General features: G+C 39.1%; 1 protein-coding gene across 1 annotated transcript; it reads right to left on the bottom strand.

The window, feature by feature from the left end:
- Positions 1–472: 472 nt before the first annotated feature.
- Positions 473–21128, bottom strand: tnfsf10l (TNF superfamily member 10, like). Its single transcript, XM_079589011.1, has 5 exons — positions 20720–21128; positions 13917–14066; positions 7202–7238; positions 6892–6993; positions 473–3815 (listed from the first exon to the last, which is right to left on the bottom strand). Exons 1-5 carry the CDS (start codon positions 20915–20917, stop codon positions 3361–3363), a joined length of 942 nt encoding a protein of 313 aa, XP_079445137.1. The 5' UTR covers positions 20918–21128; the 3' UTR covers positions 473–3360.
- Between the last annotated feature and the right edge of the window lie 1908 nt (positions 21129–23036).

Genomic DNA, 23036 nt, shown 5'->3' with positions numbered 1-23036 from the left:
TATATATATATATATATACTGACCACAAACTTTTGAACAGTAAGTTTGTGGTCAGTATATACTGTATATATAAAATAAAAAATAATAATATTCTAATATGCTGATTTGCTGCTCAATAAACATTTCTTATCATTATCATCAAAAACAGTTGTGCAGCTTGAATAAATAGAATACCATTAATTTCTTAATAAAATCAAAATCTGAGTATACAAGAGTACAAAGCAATACAAAAAGATTTAAAGAGAATAGAACAATAGGAGTCCATGGGAAGTCCCCACCATGATAGAAAAACAAACATTTGTGTGTGTGTGTGAAATAATTTTTTTGTGTAAGAGAACCATGTGTGGGTGGGTAGCTTGTGGTATTGTGTGCAAGTTTGGCAAAAGAAAAAGAAAACAAATGGTGTAGAATTCCTGCTGGAAGTCATGCATGGGCAAAAATGCACAAACTAAAGACATTATCAAACTTTGACTCATGATTCAAAAAGGCACTTTAATTGTTGAAAATGACACCTTGAACTTCTGTTTTTACAACACAGATCAGACATTGTAAAATTATACAATAAAGATGGAGAGCGTGAGAGATATCAGTACATTCTTACCAAGATGGAGACGCAACATTGGTAAACAGTGCATAACGTCTTTCTTTAAATGGAAAACAGACCCACAGATCGGTGGTCAGAGAATTTAACAATCCAAAGAAAAGAAAAAAAAAAAACACAAAGAAACACAATAGTCTTTTTGTTTTTTACTGACAGTTCATGTTGCTTACTGGATTGCACGGTGTTATTCCCCCCTTAAGTTTTTCACAGCAGTCCCATAAAGTCTCAGCAGAACTCGTGAGATTTATAGTATGCAAACCATCATATCCACTGTTTTAGAAACCAGTCAAGCTATTAATTAAAAAACACACTCACGTATACGCACCTAACATACATTTGTCTTCTGTGTTCACATTGTGGTTCTTCGTGGTTCAGAGGGCAAGTCCTGCAGTAATCCGTCTAGATCCGATGGAATTCAGCCATATTTCTTTTTCCTGGCCACCCCTCACCCCACTACGACCTCCATGTTGTACAGATAGGTACATACTTCAACTTGTTTACACATGTGCACAGTCACACAAGACCCTGGACGGGCCGGAGCAGATTGACTGGGATAATAAGCTCAGTTAGTGCGAATTAGTGGGATTATCCAGACTCCATTGGGGAAAGTTTTCACCTAAAAATAAAAATTCTTTCATTTACTTTCCCTTCAATTTGTTCCAAACCTGCATGACTTTCTTTCTTCTGCAAAACACAAAAGACATTTTAAAGAATGTTTTTTCGAAACAATAAAAGTCAAGGCAGATGTTGTTCGTTATCCTACTGACATTCATTGTATGGACAAAAAACATACAATGAAAAAAAAAATCTTCGTCATACCGGTTCGGAAAGACATGAGAGTAAATGATGAGAATTTTTCATTAGGTCTCACTGGGCTACGAAATAATGTGGTTAATGATGAGCATTGATGAGGTCATATATGACTTCAACACTGATCTAAAACGCTTTGAACCTCCCTTAACATGATAAAAGTTAGTGTTTAGATTGAAAGTGTTCTCAGATCAGTGCATAATGACAACCTAAAGGCACTTTTACACATACAAAACCTAGTGGTATCCGACGTCACATTCTCTAGACCTAAAAAGGCACCCTGTATGGGGACATTTTGGCATTGCGGCACAGTCAATAGAAATGCACTTGCGCCCAAAGCATTAACCTGCAGAAGAATAACTTGTTCTTCATCTTTGGATTCAATCAAAGTCCGAGTTTCTTAATCCAGACAAATTGCTGATAAGAGTCAGTAAAGTTTTGTAATGTGTAGTATAACTAGCATTATGTCCGTGGCTAAATGCCACAGAGTCTTGGCTCGATCGCTCTCGCTGTATAATGTGATTTAATGCACTGTCTTGGCAGGGGCTCTTTTCCTCACTCACTTTATCAGTAAAAACTGGGGCAGAGTCCAGAGAGAAGAAAACACACTTGTGGTTTACAATGAAACCCAAGCGAGTGTTTGTGCTTGCTCTCAGAAACACCATTGTGACAGCACTTGATCATTTACAGTGGAAAGTAATCACCCCCACCCACTCCTCCTCCTTCAAAAAAAAAAAAAAAAACACTTTTCCTCCGAAAAAAAAACAAAAAACAGGCTTGTATCAAGATTCACAGCGCTGATTCATTTTGAGAGCGCCACGGCTTTTACGTTTACCGCGGGAGGCTCATTTTGTGGGATTTTCATGCGACATCACAGCGCTCATACATTCAATTACAAACCTCATGATTCTGAATTAAATACAATATATACACAGGTTGAACCAACCAACCAACCGACCACATAAAGAAAGAGATGGATGTACAAGTATGAAGCACCACTTATCAGAAAAGTGTTTTTCAGGCACTTAGGGTGTGTTTTTTTATGTGTGTGCAGCACTAGAAAAAACCAAAACATTATATGGGCGCGACATTTTAACAAACCGTGTATCGTAGTGTTTATTTAACCTTTCGTGTGGCCGGGATCACGTGAGCTGGGGAGCACGTGTCTCTCCCTGGCAGTACTTCCTCCTGCACCCCGGACCGGACAGCAGAGGGAGACCTGTAAAAGTGATTTGCGTCTGAGACTGAAACTAATGTGTTTTTATCTTATCGCTGTGTTTTGCATGTTTGGAAGCCATAAATACTCAGAGGAGTATGAGTGTTTTCAAACGCAGTCTATACAACAAGCTGAATTCCTCTGTGTTTATGTGTGCGTGTGAACTTTTTTTAGGTCCTTTTCTTGTCCGGGCATGCTGCTCCGCTGGTCCGACAGGACGGGGAGAATTCCGCACCACTGCAACCTGCCAGGATGCTCCTTTGAGGCTGGTAGAGCTACATACTTCCCCTTCTCATCTTTCTTTCCTCCACATTCCCGCTGTCATCATTCTCTTCTCATATCTCTGTTTTTAAAAATGTTTTAGATCCGCTGTACACAAAAATATTCCCCTCCAGCGGACGAGAGCAAGTGGAGTTCGCACGTCAAACCCTATACACACCGTTGGCACAGATTCACTTTGTGTGAGCTTTTGTCTCTCCTGTTCATTGTTTTGCTACCGTTTCAAAGATTCACATCTTCGATGTGATTTGTAGAAATATACATACATTCCTCTGTCTATAAAAGAAACAACCTTGTCCGAAATGTCTCGTCATTCATGCATCCTTCACATATTCAAAGTCTTAAAGAAAGGAAATTTGAACGATTAAAATGAGTCTTTTCTCTTTGGGTCGCAGCTCCAAAACGCTCCACCCAGTGGGTAATGTAGTCCCGATCCAGTTCCTCTGACGTGCTCTTACAGATCCAGACGGAAAGCGCCGAAATAGCTAGAAGAGTCCTCGCCGTACACCATCGTAGGAGACGAGACGGACACGAAGACCTCGTCGCCCGCCCGCAGCTCAAACAGGCCGCCCTGGTACACTGAGTGAAGGGCGTATTCGGCGTCTGGAGCCCAACATTTGGTCCCCACTCCCTTCAGAAGCTGAATCGGCCTCAGGTAGGAGGTTTTCTTATAGATGCACTGGACCAGCTGGTGGCTCACGCTGTTTTGATCCCCCTCGCTGGGAGAGGGGTAGCGGAAGTACACCTGGGAGTACAGGTAGTAGCGGCCGTCCTGGGGTACGCGAAGGCGCCCGTTGGCCAGTGTCATGTTGTGTAGATGAGCGCCGAAGCTCTGGTTGGCCCAGGAACGTACAGGATGGCGGCAGGACTGGTGCAGGTCTGCTTGAGGGGTGGAGTACTGAGTGCCACCTGAAGGAAAAGGCAGGAGACGGACTTTCGGTTAGCACAGGGCAGTCAAACTGTCGAACTTTAGCTCCAGCCCTAATTAAACATGCAAGAGCCAGCAAATTAAGGTCTTCAGGATCACTAGAAACCAACTTTTGGAGCTGGTTGGAGCTACACTCTGCAGGGGTTTGACTCGTTGGTTAGCACGAAACGGCATTCGCAAACTGCTTTATTTCTATAAGTATGTATTTTTGTGTGAAACTTTTTGATGTTCAGTACATAACAAGCACATAGAGAACACATAACACAATTACTAAAACTTGAACTAAAATTTAAATGAAAACTTAAAGCTTATTCAAAATATAAATACTATAATAGTATAGAGATAATACTAAAATAACACTGAACGAAACAAAAATGTTTGGCAGATCTTTCATCCGTCGGGAAGTGATTGGATAGTGAAAAGTCAGCATTACAAACTAAAATGACATTACTTGCTACTATTGACATAACCTTTATTACTTTAATAGTTAGCCAACATTAAAGGCCAACCTTTTCATTTTGGAATAACATCTACTGATGAATCGTGCAAAATGAAATGTATTAAAATGAAAATGTATTCATTACTTCAATGAGATCATTGCTTCTGCTCCGTAAAATAATACATTGTTTAAATGAATACATTGTTAGCTAACTGTGTGATTTGTGTATGTGTATTGCTGACATACATAACTTGGCATACATAGCAGATCACTCTAAATTGTAATGTAGACACATGCATTTTCTGTAAAGCTGCTTTGAGATTATATGTATTGTGAAAAGAGCTATACAAATAAATTGAATAATAAAAAAAAACATGAAAGTGTGTTATGTGGGGAAGCACGGATATTAAATAAAGCTGCTAATTATTTTATTGTTATGGCTGATAACTGATACATTCTTGATATTAAAATGTAATTTAGTTAATTTATTTAATTTAGTTTTGGTTAAATAAGTGAAAAATAAATTGCCAAAAAAACTACAATCAATTGTTTACGGCATTACATTATAAATTCACTAAAGATTACACCAGCATTTCTACCAGCATTTAATAAAAAAATAAAATAAAGGATTTTTGATCATTTTCACAACAATTTTCATGGCCCCCAGAATATTTTGTTGTATCAATATCTGAACATGCAATATATAAAAAAGAACAGAGCCTCTGCTTTATAAAAAAGAAAAAGAAAAAAAAGAAAATGTATTCTAGCTTTATGCTTTCTTTTTTTTATTAACACTTGAATGTGTGTAAGTTTCATAAAAAAGCAACATTTTGAACAAAAAGCTAAGAAAATCAAGTTTTTGACAAAGACTACAATGTCCAAAAGCAATGCTTTTATCGCTTTTCTTACAAACTACGACAAATTCCGTCAATGGCGAGGAAGCATCGTCTCATAAATGACAGAAAATTCTGTCAATGGCGAGGAAATATAATTTTTTATAAAGATTACGTTTGGCGTCACTAAAAACTCACATAAAGTTAAAATAGGGGAACTATGCATGCTCAATTAATATACTATAAATCACGTGGAAAAGCAAATAATTAAAAAAACCAAACCCCCAAAAACAATCAGTAGTAAAAATAAGAATAAATCTTCCAAAACAAGGAGTAGGTGCTGATTAAAGCAAGGCACATCATTCACAAGGTAAAAGGGAGGAATGAAAGATTGGTGGATTGTCTTAAGAGTACAGGAGAGATCAGAACAGGAAGGTATGGCTGCACAGGAGAGGAAGTCACGGACAGAGTGAAAAATCGAAGAACAGAGAGAACGAGGCTGGGGAGGAAGGGAGGTATAGAGGACATGGAGGAGCAGGCGGCGTGTTCCTCAAACACAATGAGCCACATTCCTCATAGAAGATCAATAATGCTAGACCTGCTCTTTGATTTACTGCTTCGAAAAGTTTTTAAAGGGCCGTTCCTCTGACAAAAGTGATAAAGAAAAACGCATATGAAGTACAGATGCGTACGAAAGCCCACTACGGCGGTTAATATAGATGTTCTCAAGGATTTAACAATTTTGGCTTTTTGAAGATAACGGCATGTGCAGTTTTCGTGTAGAGCGTGTACGTGATCCATCATCAAGCACTATGCAAACAGGTTTGTGAATAATGCATGCACGTGTTAAAAAAAAAGTCCTTGCAGTTTAATGATCAGACTCATGACCCGTGCTCCAAAAACAAAGCTGGATTGTCTCGGTTTCATTTCCTTCCGAGATGCGTGACTGAATAAATCTTTTTTTTTTCCTGGTATGCATGCAGTAAATAGGACTTTGATCCGAGTAGCAGAACTTCAAAGGAACAGACAAGATTTGGGGATATTTGATGATATTATTATACATAACTAAACTATTTCAGGCTGTATTATAATCAATTTCTTCTTTGCAGCTGTTTGCCAGGCTTTTATATGACATAGGGGTGCTCTGCCACTGCCTAGCAGGACGGATGGATGGGTTATGTACATGAAGGGCACATTTAAAGCATGTATAGTACTGACAGGAATATACCACATGACTTTTAACATCTGAACAGATCTTTTTTTTTAAATACATTTTTCAACTTTGCAAATCATGCACTTAAACGACTGAGGATCACACACTAACAGACTTTCAAGCTGTTCTGAACACAACAAACATACAATGTGATACCATGAGCTTATAGACTTTTTGACCTAAAGCTTTATGGTTAAATTAAATTAGTTTGGTAACACTTTACAATAAGGTTCATTTATTAAACATTATTTAATGTATTAACTAACATGAACAATACATTTGTTACAGTATTTATGAATCTTTGTTAATGTTAGTTAATATGAATAAAGCTGTTCATTGTTTGTTCATGTTAGTTCACAGTGCATTAACTCATGTTAACAAGATTTTAATAAAGTATTAGTAAATGTCGAAATTAACATTAACAAAGATGAATAAATGCTGTATAAGTGCAGTTCATTATTAGTTAACGTTAACTAATGTAGTTAACTAATGTTAACTAATGAACCTTATTGTAAAGTGTTACCATTAGTTTTATAGACTAAATGTAATATTTAGTTTATATATAAACTCACCTGGTTGGCTGCTAAGGGTCAGGTGGGCTGATGGTCTCTGTGTCACTGTGGTCATGAACTTTGACCCTGATGTATTATATGAATGGGGCATGGCTCTTGCTTCTGAGAAAGAGACAGACAGTAGACAGTCAACACATTGAAATACATAATCAAATATGAATTGGTGTTGTGCAAGAGATTTTAACCTGTTCTTTGAACTGCATTGCGTTTTGTTATCGTCTATTTTTGTGTAATTATTCCTGGTGCCTTTAGCACTGTGCATTGAGATTTATGGCAATTGTAAAGAAATGATGACTGATCATAGACTCACCATGTAAAGCCTGTTTGGAGATGATACTGTCTGTAACCTGTGACAGAAACAAACAAAGAAATTTCATTAGTACAGGCAACTGAGCGACATATGATGACCTCTCAAATTCTAGATTGTCAACGGAATGTGAAACTGGATGATTCAGTTTTTGTTTTTTTGTTTCTTGTCTCACAGGCGGATAAAGTTTACCTCAAGTTACAAAACAGAAACTTTTCTGCTATAAAATTTCCTATTTATCTTTCAGCCTTTGAAGACGGCAGTTTCTAAGGACAGAAATGTTCACTTTGTGTTGGGCTGGAGAGTCAGCCGGCGTATGAGACGACTAAGAATAGTCTTTGAGGTCACCTTTTTAAAGGGCAGTTTTTCAGTAGTCTGTGACGGCCATATTTCAAGCAGTCAAACCCCAGTATCCAGATCATTGGTTCCACCGACTAGGTCTTGAACTGAAAACACTCTGATTACTGGCTCATTTCCACTGCCTCGGGCCAGCCTCTGCTCAGGGGTAACATGTTCCAAACATCATCTAATTGAACTAAATTAAACGAATTGAAAACTCTTGATGATTTGTTTGTTTGAATCACTGTATTAATACCATTCAGCAAAAAAAAAAAAATGTCATCAAGGAATGGTGGAAAAAAATTAAATTCCATATTATCCATAAAGCTGTTCAGATTAAAAAAAAGTTACTAAGTAACAAGCCAAACTTGAACCCAACTAAACATTTTCTTTCCACTCTCTTGAATCCCTCTTGGATAAAGGTTAAATGCCAGAGTTAAGATAAATATAAAGTTTGGCATGTACGTTTTACAATCTATTTTAGTCTATAAAATTTATAGTGTTTTGCCTTTCCGTGTTTCGCAGTAACGTTATGTTGTGTTCGGTTGTTGTGTATTACTGTCTATGCTAAAATATGAATGGCTCTTTAAACAAACACTTTAATGTAAGCTTTTTGAAATGACCATGTTTGATAAAACAAGATGTTTTTTTTTCTTAAGGAATAATAATTTATTCCCTCTCCTCCCTTCTCTTTCTCGCTCTCCTCCCCAGTCCCTCGCTGTCTGGCATCATCAACTCAAGCGTGAGTGTGTGATGGAGTCTCTGTTGATCTTGGCTCTCTCTCTCTCTCTTTTCTCCTCTCCATTCATCAGACAGCCGAGCGCCTGCAGGCTTTATAACGTGACATAATCTCACCCAGACCACAGCAGAGATGGATTTCTGACCAAAGCGTTCCCTTTTTCACTTTAATTTCTGGTGCAATAAATGGCCCTAAAATCAATTCCACATCTCGCAGCAGATAAAGGCAGTTTTAGCATTTGTGTGTACATGCTGCATATCAGAGAAAGAGAGAAGGAAAAAGAGAACAAGATGGATTCATAGAAATCATTCCAATTGTCTTCATAATTATAATCCTCTTTACTGCTTTTATGTAAATTTATGTTTAGATAGATAGATGGATAGATAAATGGATAGGCTATGCAATTGGTAGGGTGTTCTGGGTGGTTGCAAGAGGGTTGCTATGATGTTGTTTTGGACTGTTGCTAGGATACTGCAAGATGATTACTATTGGGTGGATGCTGGGATATTGAAGAAAGATGGATGAATGCTAGAAATTTCTGGGTGGTTACTAGGGTGTTGCTATGCAGTTGCTAGGGTGATCTGGGTGGTTGCTATACATTTGCTAGGGTGTTCTGGGTGGTTGCTAGGAGATGATAGCTAGATGGATGGATAGATGGATATAGATGGATGGAAGGATATATAGATGGATAGATAGATGGAAGGATATATAGATGATAGATAAGAAATATTAGATAGATAGATGGATAGATAGATTGCTAGGAGGATGCTGCAAGACAGTTACTATGGTATTCTGGGCGGTTGCTAAAGTGTTGCGATGCAGTTGCTAGGTTGTTCTGGGTGGATACTAGGCATATGTTATTGTTTGTTACTGTTGCTAGGACAATGCAAAAATATCCTACGGAGAATATAGGAGACGAAAAACAAACATGTGACACAAATTATTATTATTATTTTTTAATCTTTCAGGATTTTATAACTCCTTTTCCTCCAAGACCAATTTTCTTTAGCTGTCAAGTCAGGTTCTACACAATATAATATAAGACTGTAAGAATCAATTAAGAATAGAAAACTCCTGGTTTATCCAGGAAGATCTTATGGAATTGTTAGTTGATCCCATTTTGTACCTTTTGGAATGGTTCTCATTTATGACAGATATTCCAGTAAGAATCCTTCACACACGCATTTGTCAGTAAGGCCTAGTTAAAGTGTTCGCGCAATCTGTTTTCTGGAAAACACAACAGTTCAGAAGGTGGAGACCCATACAAAGCCCTCAACAATAACAATAAACACACCCAGCGTTAGACCTTTGGCCCCTACACCCTTGCCAGAAAAGGCGTGCAGCCAAGGAAGATTTTTCCTCCATTCATAGATCAGGAAGTGGGTGAGTGCATGCACACAGCGTGCGAAGAAAGCCATTAGCGTTCTCTCCAGCTGAGTTTAGAGGAGACGGCAATCCAATACTTTTATGTGGCCGCCAGTGCCAGAGATTGCTCTGCCGTTGAGATACTGAAGCACAGCGCGTTCCCTTCCTCCAGGAGGATTATTAATAAATAACTGTTGCTTTCCTTGAGGCGTAGAGTGGGGCAAACAATAAATCCCAGAGCGTGACTCAGGTAAAAGGCTAATAACCCACAGTTCTGAGACACAAACACATACTGTACACACACTCTCTGCTGGATAAAATCAGTGCACGCCTGTTATGGGCCTTTGAATGAATGGGGTGAGTGTATATGCTTACAAGTTGTTTCCTGCCATTCTTGGCTGCCGTCTGAGGTCGGCCCCATTCCTCTGTCCCCCGGCCCCCTTCACCAGAAACCTACCGTTCCACTAGAGCACAACAGTCTCCTGAATCTGACCTTAAGCCCTGTGAGAATTAATCTCTCTCTTTTTCTTTTTCCCTCCCCCTCTGTAGAAGTCTGTCTCTATTCACCTGGGGCCGGTTTGCTCCAGCTGTGCGTAAGGTACAGCTTAGCATAAATGAGAACTATGTTACAACCACTGAAAATGTGATCATTGGACTCTTGCACTTAAATCAAATGCAACCCTTTGTTTAAACTAAATATTTATGAAATCTTCCGACCGGGAGTATGTAATGCGATTGGTCTGCCAGAAATATGACAGACTGGATTACATCAGTGAGAGCTTGATTTGTGTGAACTTTATGTCTGCATTTAGGGCTTAAGTCTTACAAATAGTGGGTGCTACCCTACCCTGCGCTTTAAAAACAGCAGTCGGGGTTAGTTCTGTTTGTGCGTGTGTCTTCCTGGCTCGCTCTCTCTCTCTCTCTCTCTTGTCAGGGATCTCTGCCACAGTGACACTTAATGAGGTGTTAAAGATGTGACAGGCTGTCTTCAGTCTCTCTTTTGGTGTGGAGAATGGACTTGAAGACTTCCGAGGCTTTAAACCCGACTTAATCTCTCTTTCTTTTTCTCTCTCTCTCGCATTCTCTCTCTTTTAGATGGAAGGGCGCTGTGCAGCACTCGCTGAAATTCGACTCTAAGTAATACCAGCTTTGAGAGCTCAGCACATATTTGGCAGGAGGCGAGCCATCGTGTACTCCATGCAGAGCAACATGAGAACACCAACTGGACCGGCCTTTATTACTTTATTAACTTCAATCTCTTTTCCTTTCTTTTCACCCTTTGCAAATCTCGTCTTCACTTGTTACCAAACAAGGTATTAGTGTTAGTCCACAAGCTAGTAATTTCCCGTAGTTTTATGAAACAAACAATACATTCTTCCAGAAAAACCGCATGTAGTAAAACCGACCACATCATCGAAAACAGTCCTTGAGCTATGATCATGCAGAAGATAAAGGTTAGAGGGCAGACAGAGATGGCCTTTGTGTTTGTTCTGAGGCTGGCGGAAAACTTTGCGGCTGGCGGAATGCCCCGAGTATGATCACTGCTTTCATCGTAAATCTGTTTGAGACGCCGGTGGTGATGCAGCGCTGCCTCAGCCCCGAAGACGAGATGCTTCCTCATCTAATGAGTCATTAGGAGAATCTGAGACAAGCGGGGAACGGGGACAAAACGTCCCATTTAGCTTTGCGGGAAACTGAGGAGGGATTTAGGGATATTGAGAGGACTCAAGTGGCTGCTGCGGGGTTCCTGTTCAGGTGTAGTTCGAGGATATAGTATTCCTTGGAATGCTGATATCATTTCTGGGCTGGATCGTATCCATTCTGGCCGAGATTTTGTAGTGTCTTTTGATTTGTTGACTCACGTTAGGGTTTCTGCATGTGAGCCTGCGTGATTCTCTGCGGATGCAGCCATCTGTTCGGTGAATGAACCGAACTCTTGCAGGGTTACACTCTTGTTAGCCGTGCAGTTGTTCTGTATTATTGGTAACATCAAAGCCCAACAAGGGCCATGGAAAGTCAAGGAGCAACAATGGTCAGTGGTTTGCATATCCTTCACGTCTGTATGCCGCCTGTGCGCTGAGTCCGGCTAAAGTCGAGAATCTGGAGGATGTATAACTCTTCTATTTGCTTTTTTTTTTGTGTCCTTCATAATAACTACCAGGTGTTCGGGCATTCTCTAGATTCAGAAGGTCTTTGCTTCAGAAACATGCATTTCCTTCATCTCTCCTCGCTCACTCATTCCCTGCCTTCGCTGCGAACACTCTCGATCCTCCTTATCCTCTCATTCTTTTTCTGTGTGCTTTACCTCTGTGCTGACATGAAGCTGGAAAAGAGCCTGAAGCCTCGGCGTGTGCTTGTTCGGCCTGTTTCTTTGTTTCTTTGAAATTTCACAAATCTCTGAATCTCACTCTCTTATTCATATTGACGCGTGAACACGCATGCAGACACATGCACATAGACTTTATTTTTTCTCTCTTTATGTATTTTGGGAATCTGCTCCATATGCTCTGGCAAAACTCTACTTTATTTGTTTACTTTTTCCACTGACCGATCCCTTAGCATGATCAGGGAATTCTTTAGCGCACCATAATTGCGTCTCTCAGAAGTGGCGCATGTGTTTTTAATTAAGAGGCAAATGCCTCTGTCTCTGAGTGCCAATAAATTGTTTGCAGCCTCACTCAATTAGTAGTGAAAGATTTGACGGTACGCACGGGCTGTTGCGCATAGCGGCAAGGGGGGGCTGTAGGACAGGGTAGACATGCGCCATAAAATCTGATAACATATTCCCGGAGCTGAGAGACTTGGGTAAACAAATGAGTGGCAGGGAAAATTAATATATATATAAAAAACATGCCATTTAGAAGTTCCGACACCATAATGCAAAATGCCTAAAGTCAAGTGAAAATTAACCCTATTTTCTTTCTAAACAAATGTTTCCTGGTTTAATTGTTAATGATTCATTGGCGTGGGTTGTTCCAAAGAAAGAATTTATTTCTCTTCTGCAACAACTTTGACTTTTCTGCTGATCTCACTTAATCTATGTGGGCTATTGAATAATGTATACCAATAGCCAAATAGCTATTTATTCAGTCTCTGATGGATCAAATCAAGTAGGGATGCACAATTTACTTATATATATTTTTTAATTATTTAATTTATTGTATTGGTGGATAATTAATATATAATCGTGCAGGTTTAAATTTTAATTTATGTAGACAAAATAGTATGACATTTTAATATCGTCCATTTATTGGTTATCTACCCTAACATAAATTAATATTTGATTATTTAAATTAATTAATACATTTATCAAAAGTGATAAGTGACACTACATTTTTTTTACATTTTATAAAAATATTTATTTTCAAAAAAATGCAGTTAGGCATTTAATTTGAACTCTGTATTCATCAAAGAACACGCTGTAACATGGTTTCCACAACTGTTTTCAACATTGATCATAATAAGAAATATTTTGTGAGCATCAAATCAGCATATTAGAATAATTTCTGAAGGATCATGTGACACTGAAGACTGGAGTAATAATGCAAAAAAATTCAGCTATACCATCACAGGAATAAATTACATTTAAGAGTTATTTTAAATTGTAATACCTTTTACTGTATTTCTGATCAGCCTTGGTGAGCATAAAATACTTTTTTCAAAAACAGTAAAAAATCTTTCTGACCTCAAACTTTTGAATGGTAGTGTGTTTAATGTAAATAAGCGTTTTACTTTACTTGATGCTTTGCAATTCCAATCACACCTTTAGAGGGAGACTTTTTCTAAAACCAAGCCCAAGGCTATCAAACATGTCAGTTTTATTAATGTAAAAACCACTGGAAGGCTGTGAGGGGAAAAAGCTGGACGCTGAAGGGATAACCAGCCACGCCAGGGGAAAACCAAGACATTTCCTACAAATCTGAGCTCTGACTGCTAGACTGGTTCATGATCAGGACAAAGGGGTGAGTCACCCTCTACAATGTTGCATATACAAGCATAAATGCCTGAAAAACTCTCCCATGACTCAACCATCCACTTTTCTTCCCTTGGGAGATTGTAATCACTTGCCAGGACACATTTATGGTAATGGCAAGTTGCTTCACGCTGTGAGGAACTTCACTTGCAACTGTTGTCTAGAATTGTGCCCATGCATTGAAAAGGCAGATGATGTTTTTAATAGCTGTTATTAAGACACGGCTTGCCTAGACAGATATCCTGACAAATGAATGCAGAATGTTGTGCAACAAGTAAAATCAAACAGAGACTTGAACTCACCTTGGAAATATAGGCCTTGATACCCTCAGCTAGTTTGATGCAAGGCTCTCCAAACAGTTGGGCCAGGTCTTCGGGAATGTCCCGGTCTTTATCCAGGGCGTTAAGCAAGCCCAGGCACCGCAGCTCTTCTGTAACCCCCTGACTCTTAACCTGGCAAAAGAATGAAAATTAAAACACAAGTCCAAATCACAACCCCTTAATCTGTAAAATAAAATGTGGTTTAAATGCCACGTCATCCCAAGAAATAATGAGAACAGCACTTTGGTTTAGGAAGCAAATTGGGAAACGGGCCTGAAGGCATGCTCAATGAGGAAACAATCTGCTCAAGGCCGAAGCGTAGGCTGAAGATCAAAACAAGGGCAAGTATCCCTCTTGACCCTTTCCTGGAAAGTAGATGAGGACATCTGCAACGGGACTTGCTATGGAAAGCCAATGGGCAACAAGTTCAGCTCAAAGACCTTGAGCCAGCTGGAAAGGTATGCCCTACATAATGAGGTACTTCAAATGACCTTGCACTGAAACCCTTGCTCTTATTTTCAGTCTCTTGCTCTCTCTTTCTGTCCCTGTTCAGAAACTCGGAGCCGCTCCAAGAAATATATGTTGCCAGTTAAGGATCTCTGTGCGCAATTTCGAAGCCTTGAGTCACGGTACACCAAAGCTCCTAATGACTCTCCAGTCGCCGGCGGAGCGTGGCAGCAGAAGGTGTGTTTCGTTAACTCTCGCCGCTTTACGTTTTTCAAAGGGAGTCAGGCAGGTAATGAGGGGGTCCCCCATGTTGAGCAGGGCTGCGCTCACAGGAAGAGCTCAAGACTGATCTGAGATCAGTTTAGCTATTTCTTGTGTAACTGCACAAACGAGGCTAGTCCTGGAAGCACTTACAGGACTGAGGCCAGACTTATGAGACAAGACCCGTTTGCGGTTTTGTCTCAGAAAAGTACATTAGGAAAAAAAATCTAGTTTGGTTGCACTTTACTATACGGTTCAATTTGTAAACATTACTGACTATATATCAGGGGTCAACAATAAAGATGCAAGGGAAATCGCTTTGGGCCAGTGCTGCGGTGCAACTGATCTTGTGCATCTGTTTTTGCGAACTTAAACATTTGGTTTTCTGTTATGTATTCAACATGGCTTTCTATAATTCTTCTGATTTGTGAACAAGATAATTTTATCTGGCAACATACAGTAGCCAAGGTTTTGTCAAGTAGTTTTGAAAGCATCAGAATGAGTTAAAAACTATAAAATAATCAGTAATGTTTTGCATTTTGTTGGATTCATGTTGCATAAATGCGTTTTTGTACAGACAAAAAATGTTTAGTGAGCCAAATGTTAACTCAAACTAATTTTGGATCGGTAAGGTCTTTAAATATTTTTGAAAGAAGTCTTACCAAGGCTGCATTTATTCAATCAAAAAATGTAGTAAAAACAGTCATTTTGTGAAATTTTATTACAATTTTAAATAACTTAAAATGTTATTTACTCCTTTTCAGCAGCCATTACTCCAGTCTTCATGATCCTTCAGAAATCATTTGCTGATTTGCTAGGCGTACCCTGACGTGTATATCTCCAAAAATGTACGCGTCAATTCTACGCAGACCGCAAGCGCTATGATTGGTCTGCTAGAACCCATCCCTCGGGTTTCACACGCTCCCTCTGCATGTGTAATTGCACGTCAACGCGGACAACGACGCAGAAGTGTAAATGAAAACCGATGCGTAGCCTACAGCGTAAAGCTACGGCATAGATCCGACGCAGAAGTATAAATCAGCCTTTATTATCACAGTTAAAAACAGTTGTGCTGCTTAATGTTTTTGTGGAAACAGTCTTTTTTTTCAGGATCCTTTGATGAGTAGAAAGTCCACAAGAACAGCATTTATTTGAAATAGATTTTTTTTAAACATTGTAAAAAGTCTTTACTGTTAATAAAAAATATATATCTATTTAATACATCAGTCTTGCTGAATAAAAGCATTTTTTTTATTTTTTTTTACATCTCTCTAACCCCAAACGTTTAAATGGTAGTTCAAACAAGTATTGCAAAAAATGAAAGTGGATCATTCGTCTGTGGTGAGACCAGCAGAAAAAAAAATCTAATTAGTGAGCCCTGAATATATGTTAAAATGAATAAATCCTGTAAAAGTTTATAGTTCATGATACTCAGTACAAAACTCAGTAACAAATATTGAGCCTTACTGTAAAAGTGTTCTAATTAGGGGTTTATTTGTACTCCACTGAGCTATATTTACCACCTGAGCTGTTGCCATCTGATCTACTTTTACCTGGAAAATAGAAACACCCTCTAACAGGTTACGGTTTTATTATCACAAAACCCAATTGATCTGATGTGTCATACATAACATGTGCTTGCGTGTACATGTTCAAAACCTTCATAACTGTAAACAACTTCTTGTCTTGTAAGTGCCTTCTTCCTGCTATTCCTTCTCATAGAAATGGGTCAGTCACACATAACCTGGAATCTGAATTACTGTCCAGGGAGTGGATAAGTGTGAGCCAGCAACTGATCATTTGTCATCGTGAGTTACACCAAATAGATTAAACAACTCTGGGTCAATGCTGCTACACCCTGATACATGTAAACTCCAACAGTATTGCTATACGTAATCGTTCACAGATGGGCCGACTCACAAAAACCATGTAGCTCAATGCGCGGTAAAATCAACATAGAAGTTGGTATAGAGTCATTGGTAGTGAGACTAGTGGTGCTCAGGAGGGTTTCTGATCCCAGTGAGGGCAGCAGGAAGTGGGGAACAATGCTTCAGTGTTAGCCCTGGTTTCTGTAGCTGGGGAAAAGAAGCCATCACTGAACTTTCTGCTTCACTCCACATCCATTGCTTTTTTGGGAAAGGATTAAATAAAGAAACCAGGCGTGTAACTTAAATCCATGCCAGGGGCTCTCTGTCTCTGCATCTCACTATAACGTCTAACCCTTCCTCTCGCTCCTCTCTTTCGTCTATCCCTGATCCATGTGTATGTTTTTTCTAGTTCCCCCCTGCGTTCTCAAAGAAAGGAAAGCAGCCAGAAAGTTGGTAGTGATCTAAATGATCTGCGAGGGCTGAAGCTCTGAAATTTCGGATGAATTCACTGAGGACAACAGGTTTGTCTAAGGAGGTCTTCAAAGGAAACTTCAGCCAAATATTCAATTTGTGCATTTGGCAAAGAACGAGCTCCGAGGAGATTGTTCTCTTTCTCTAGAAGACCACACAGAAGTCAAAACCTGTCAAGGCAATAGAAAGCAATGCTGTGGCTTTGGGTCGACTAGTCTCTAAAAGCAACAAATCACATCACGGTAAGAAGGGAACCCCCATTTTGAGCAAAGTTTAAGTTTTATTTAGACTCACACAATGAAAAGTATGCAAAACAAGTTCAGGTGCTTTCCTCTCAATGACGAGTTTCTCTAAAATTAGCGCATGTGAGACAAACAATGAGTTAAAGTTAGTGATAGAGGGCATTCTCAGCATGCCATTGGCTCTTTAGTACACACCTGTACATACAAACATTCGACTTTACAATGACCCGTGCCATTGTGTGTAGCAAAAGCCCCAGTTGCCAAGGGCAACTATCCTTTTTTCTCATAATCACCTTTGTCTTGGCTCCTCTCATTGGCTCATAAATCTTTGGTAAATGGCCAATGAAGACAGGCCTTATTAAGAGTCCATTGTGATGCGTTTTTAAAGCCCTCTGGGTGTTCTATGAAGTCTCGGGCCATCGCCGTCCCGTTCTGCTCTGTCTGACTGAATGTTACACTTCTAGAATACTAACTACGTGCCTGTCAGTGGACCCCGGTTTCTTTTCCCGAACCAAATGGGGCCCTAGCAGTCGTTTCATCCTGCTAGAATATCTAAGCACTTCTGAGAAGCAGGATTTGTTTTTTTTGTTCTCTGCACATAATTAATACAGAAATTAAACATGACAGGAACAGATTGGAGTAATTATGAACTTAGTTTAACTCAAGACTGAATACGTTTTAGCTTCCTTTTGGGGCTAATTACACCAGAAAAGACGGTTAAATTTGATTATTGTCAAATAAGGACAGATAAAATGCCCCTAAATGTCTTTGGAACATTCAGTTCGCAGAGTTTTCATTACTGTGCTAATGGCGCTAAATGAGGGAGTAGCATTGTTTATTAGCCGTCCTGTTGGTGTAAACCGGGGCTTTGTTTGTCCTTGCAGGCTCTGATAATGGGGTAAAATGGAGATGTTTACTAGTCTTTTAGGACAACACTGTGAGCATCCCATCTGGCCAGTGCACCAGGATATTTATGTTAGTGCTAAAGAATGTTCATTAGGCAACAGCTGTGTGTGTGTGTGTGTGTGTGTGTGAGAGAGAGAGAGAGAGAGAGAGAGAGAGAGAGAGAGAGAGAGAGAGAGAGAGAGAGAGAGAAGAGAGAGAGAAAGCGAGTGCATATGTGTCTTTATTTTCAGCACATTCTCAGTCAATAGCTCAATTATTTTTTCTTTCCTTTTCAGCTTGTTATTGTGTTGAATTGATGACCGTCAATCTGGGGCGGGGGATCTTTAATCCTTCACTAACACTACGTTGATGTTTAATCCTTGAAAATATTTTCCTAAGGCTTTTTGTTCATGTACGACTGAAACTTCATCATAACTCGGGGCCCTTGAAATAGGCCGGGAGATATTTCAAACCCTTCTCAGATTTATTAGAAAAGCCCGCGACTTGTGCGCGTTACGCAAGATTTATACTGAGAAGTGAATCATTGCTTGGCCTAGTTTAATTTACTTAGCAAAGATGAAAAATAAAAAGCTACACTGTGCTACCTAATGAATTTAGATGCAGGACGAAATTTATACATTTATCAAATTTATAGCTCAAAGTTGCTTTATATCGGTGAAATTTATACAGAGCTTTGTCCTTGTGTCAGTTTTGTATTTAAGGCTGAACTAGAGTGTGTAACGCTGGAAACTGTCCATGCCTTCTTCGGTCCTGGCAAACATAACGTAACTTGAATCCGCAAAGAATTATCAGAGAAAAGCAGCCACAATTAGATGTAATTATATGTTCTACATAAAAAGCATGATATTACAGCGAGAATGAGAGGGAAAGACAGAGGGAAATTTTATCAGAATAAAGACCAAATGTGAAGGAGAGGGGAAAACAAGAGGGTGAGAGAGTGATACGTTGTGGATCTTGGCAATGGAAAATGTCACAGGAGGTTTACCATGGGGAGCCTGAGAGGAGACAAACATTTGCTTGCAGGGTATTGCTTTACAATGAATTTCTGGTATTGTTGCTGAGGGGCCAGTCTAGAACTGCATGTATCGTGTCGTTTGAGGGAGAAGGAGATTGAGGCTGGTATGAACTGCAGGCACCAGACAGTACCATGCCCCGGCACTACCTTCCAGCTCAGTCCCACACCTAATCTAAGCTGATTTTGCCAATCGCAGTTACTTATAAATAGGTCACCTGAAACTCTGTGCAATTTTAACGGTGATGACTTGCGTGGGAGCTTCTGCATCCTCTCTGTTGTGTTTACCGTCTCGCTGTGTGACCGTGAATTAACCTCACTTTCTTTTTCCCCGCAGAGGTAGAACGTTTATTTGAAACAATCAGTCTTATCTCACAGAGCGCTATCGTTTTACCGGCTTTGCTGATCGAAGGGCAGTTTTACATTGAGAGTATTACAGCCTAGGTAACTTCAGACATTTTTTGTCATATTTGACTTTGAAATAACCCTATTATGGGATCAGAGTTTATTAATATTCTACAGGGCTTACAGAATTTTAGCTCAACCTGGATTTTGGGTCAGAGTATGACTAAACGCATCACAAAAAGGCACTTATCCGATAATCTCAACAATGTGATTCTGATTCATAGAATGGTTGGACTTTATTTTACAGTAGGCCTACGTGCACTTTCAGCGTACTTACACATGGGTTAAAGTTAAGGTTCAGGGTTAGTACCTAGTTATTACCCAGTTAGTGTCAGGATGTATAAAATAAAGTGCAACGAATGTTGAAGTTGTATTTTTTTGTATTTTATTAACACTATGTCTATTTATTATACTGACATAGGCAGTAAAGCATGCATAGGGACTTTTGAAGTTTTCACACAATACAATGTTGCAAAACAAGTACACAACTTCCTTGTCTCAGTATTTTGATTGGGTAATCCTGTTTTTGTTGTTCATGTGCAGTTTTGCTTTTTTTTTACACTGTTAATAATCTGACGTCATACTATGTCATTTTTTATTTTAGAATTGTTTTAAAGATATTTGTATTTTTTATGATGACAATGCTTAATAATAATTGTTTTTATTTGTATGTTTTTTTAGATTACCCAAGAGCACATTAAATGTGATTTGATTCGTCGGAAATCAGTTTGATCTGATTCATTGTGTTGATTAGTTGTGAATTCAAAGCCTTTAACGTCCTCACAAAACCGCACATTTTAATGATTCAATTAAATTACAAGAAATTTCCCCATCACAATTCAGTGCTTTGCTTCTTTGACTATGTTAATGCATTTTATCATTAGCATTCTCTTTGTATCTTGGAATCTAAAATGATACATCTCCGATCTGCAACTCCTCTGTTGCAGATTTGGTCTGACAGGGTCTCAAAACGTAGTGAGCTGCCTGCCTACCTTGACAGCATTTTGGGGAGTCGTGGGCACAGTAACACGAGTAAACATGCTGTCTAGTCAGTGCACTGTTTCGCCCCTAACGCGCCTGTGATGCCTAAAAATACTCACAAAGTTTGAAGACACGGCCTGTTCGTCTGAGATCGACAAGAAAATGAACAGTGCAACTTAAAAAAACGCTTACCTGCGATAAAGACATGTTTAAGTAGACAAAGAGTCCGGTGGTCGAGGCTATTTGCAGCACGACCACCACGATCACGACCATTGCGATCCATAACTTTGACGGCGAGTCTCGACCACGGCTGTTCGCCGGAACCATCATGTATGTAGTGGACTCGCTGCTGACCGACCTGAAGTAATCCTGGTTATTCTGAGTAGCCATGGCATTCCTAAGACGTGAGTAGATACGAAGTTAGTGACAAACAAATAGAAATCAGCAGCGGGACGTTGAATAAACTCCTTCTTGTTGGCGCAGAGCGGCCGTGGGAGGGTATAGAGTCTGTCCCACACACTCGCATGCAGTCAGTCACTCACTAATGTTGCAGGAGTAGTGCGTGTGTGTGTGTGTGTGTGTGTGTGTGTGTGAGAGAGAGACGCTGAGGGGTTGAGCCTCAAGAGTTTCTCGAGGTAGTCTACATTTACCGCAACTACTCATGATTTCCTTAACCCTTTTCCTCATACAAGATATCCTGAAATATGAATAAATTAAATACATAGGCTAGGCTATTCGGAAAATATCGTTAATAAATCAATATTAAATTTTGTATATTACTTCAAATTGTTATTGTGACATCATAAATTACATTGGTCTCCCTCTCCCAACTTTTGATATTACAGAAAAGCCCAGTATGGTCTCTTTCATGCTGGAGAACCAGCAAGGGTTAAATCCCATTTTAACCGGTGGTTGGAGAGTCTTTTTGACTCCAATAAGGCTCCATATTAATTGAAGCCTCCGTGACTTTTCCAGTTGTTTATGATTTACTGGATAAGGATAAAAAATAGAATAATTTAATTAATTAATAAATACATGTTTTTATCCCGATAATATAGCGTTGCATGAAATGCATATTCGTTAAAAAAATGCCTATGGAGTTTAAGATTGTCTTTACATGACATTTCCTGCACTATAAATCACACAAAATGTGGCCAAGTTCAAGACCATGGGAATCCAGGTCCTTCAAAGAAAAAATAAAACAGTTGCTGAGGGAGTGAATAATAGAAATATATTGTTTTATAGTTGTTTTAGGATATGTTATGCTTGTTTTGTCTTTAAATAACTAAATAATCTTTGGCCCCTTTGGAAGTTTGCTGGGGCCCCCTAGTGGACCCCGGGCCCCTGGTTGAGAACCACTGGTTTAATCCAGCTGGTTTAGCAAGTTTTAGATGACCAGTTAAAGTGTCCAAATCCAGCCAACAGGCCAGTCTGACCAGGTTTGGGAACCAGTAACCAACAAACCACATAAGGCTGATTTAAGATTTTTTTTTTTTTTTGCAGAAAGGTATATGTAAAAATGTAAAAAAAAAAAAAAAAAAAAAAAGGTATGCTTTTTATTTATATATAACTTTTCATTTTTATTTATATAGTCCTTATTAAAACATTTTATGTTAAAATACATCTGGGATCAGATCCACGAAATCTTAAGAAATGTTACGGATGAATTTGTATGTTATTACCGGTAAGTGCAATTCTTTGAAAATTCTTACGGTTTTAGATATTTTCGTAAAACATCACATATTTATTTTCTTAAGATCTTTGATAATAATGAAAACACTACAAATTAAATTGCTGTAGGGTTTTTGGGCAGCTATTTGTGACTGAGAAGGACAAGATAACAAATGCAGAAGATCTGGTTTGATGGCCCTTACTTCACAGAGCCTTATTTGTGTAAAGGTAAAATATATATTTAGGCAGAGAGATTATTATCTGTGTACATCTGACTTAAACAACTGAAGATGAAAGACTTTGAGTATGTCTTATAAATTACGTTTATCACTTGTACTCTTCAGCTGTCTTGAAAAGTCCAGTCGTCTTGAGATAAACGGTCCACAGTAAAACTGAAGGGACACGCAACTTCATTCCTCTCCACACACTGTAAATATATCTGCAGTCTTTCTGTCTGTTTCAGCCATAAACAGCAGGAGACGAGCATCGTGTGCGAGCCGTTGCATATGTTTGTCTATATAGGGGTCTAGTGGAGATGGAAGACAGATGTCTCGGCCAACCGGTTTCTCAAATCAGCTGGAGAAACCGACCAGACCAATGCTCGCACCTCGACCACGGATCCTCGCTGGTCTCTACGATGGAAGTGCACTAAAACATGTGAATATGAGACAACAACTCATGGTCTGCTAACTGATTGTCTATCAAATCATTTCTAGTATTGGTAATTAGTGCTGTCAACAGGGAGACAAATAAGACAATGTTTTGCATTACAAAGTTTTCTGAAATGTTATGCAAGTATGCAAATGTGGAAGTATCTAATTAATTATGTACTAATTTG

This window comes from Phoxinus phoxinus, assembly GCF_949152265.1.
Source record: "Phoxinus phoxinus genome assembly, chromosome: 2".
NCBI lineage: Eukaryota > Metazoa > Chordata > Actinopteri > Cypriniformes > Leuciscidae > Phoxinus > Phoxinus phoxinus.
The sequence above is the reverse complement of the archived record's forward strand: the minus strand, read 5'-3'. Positions and strand labels throughout refer to the sequence as shown.

Excerpts from the sequence above, each read along its gene's own strand:
- tnfsf10l (XM_079589011.1), bottom strand. The coding sequence starts at position 20,917 with ATGGCTACTCAGAATAACCAGGATTACTTCAGGTCGGTCAGCAGCGAG. Across the intron at positions 7,239-13,916 it reads TCAAGGCCTATATTTCCAAG|GTTACAGACAGTATCATCTC; the intron begins GTGAGTTCAAGT and ends TTTCTGTCACAG. Across the intron at positions 6,994-7,201 it reads CTCCAAACAGGCTTTACATG|AAGCAAGAGCCATGCCCCAT; the intron begins GTGAGTCTATGA and ends TCTCTTTCTCAG.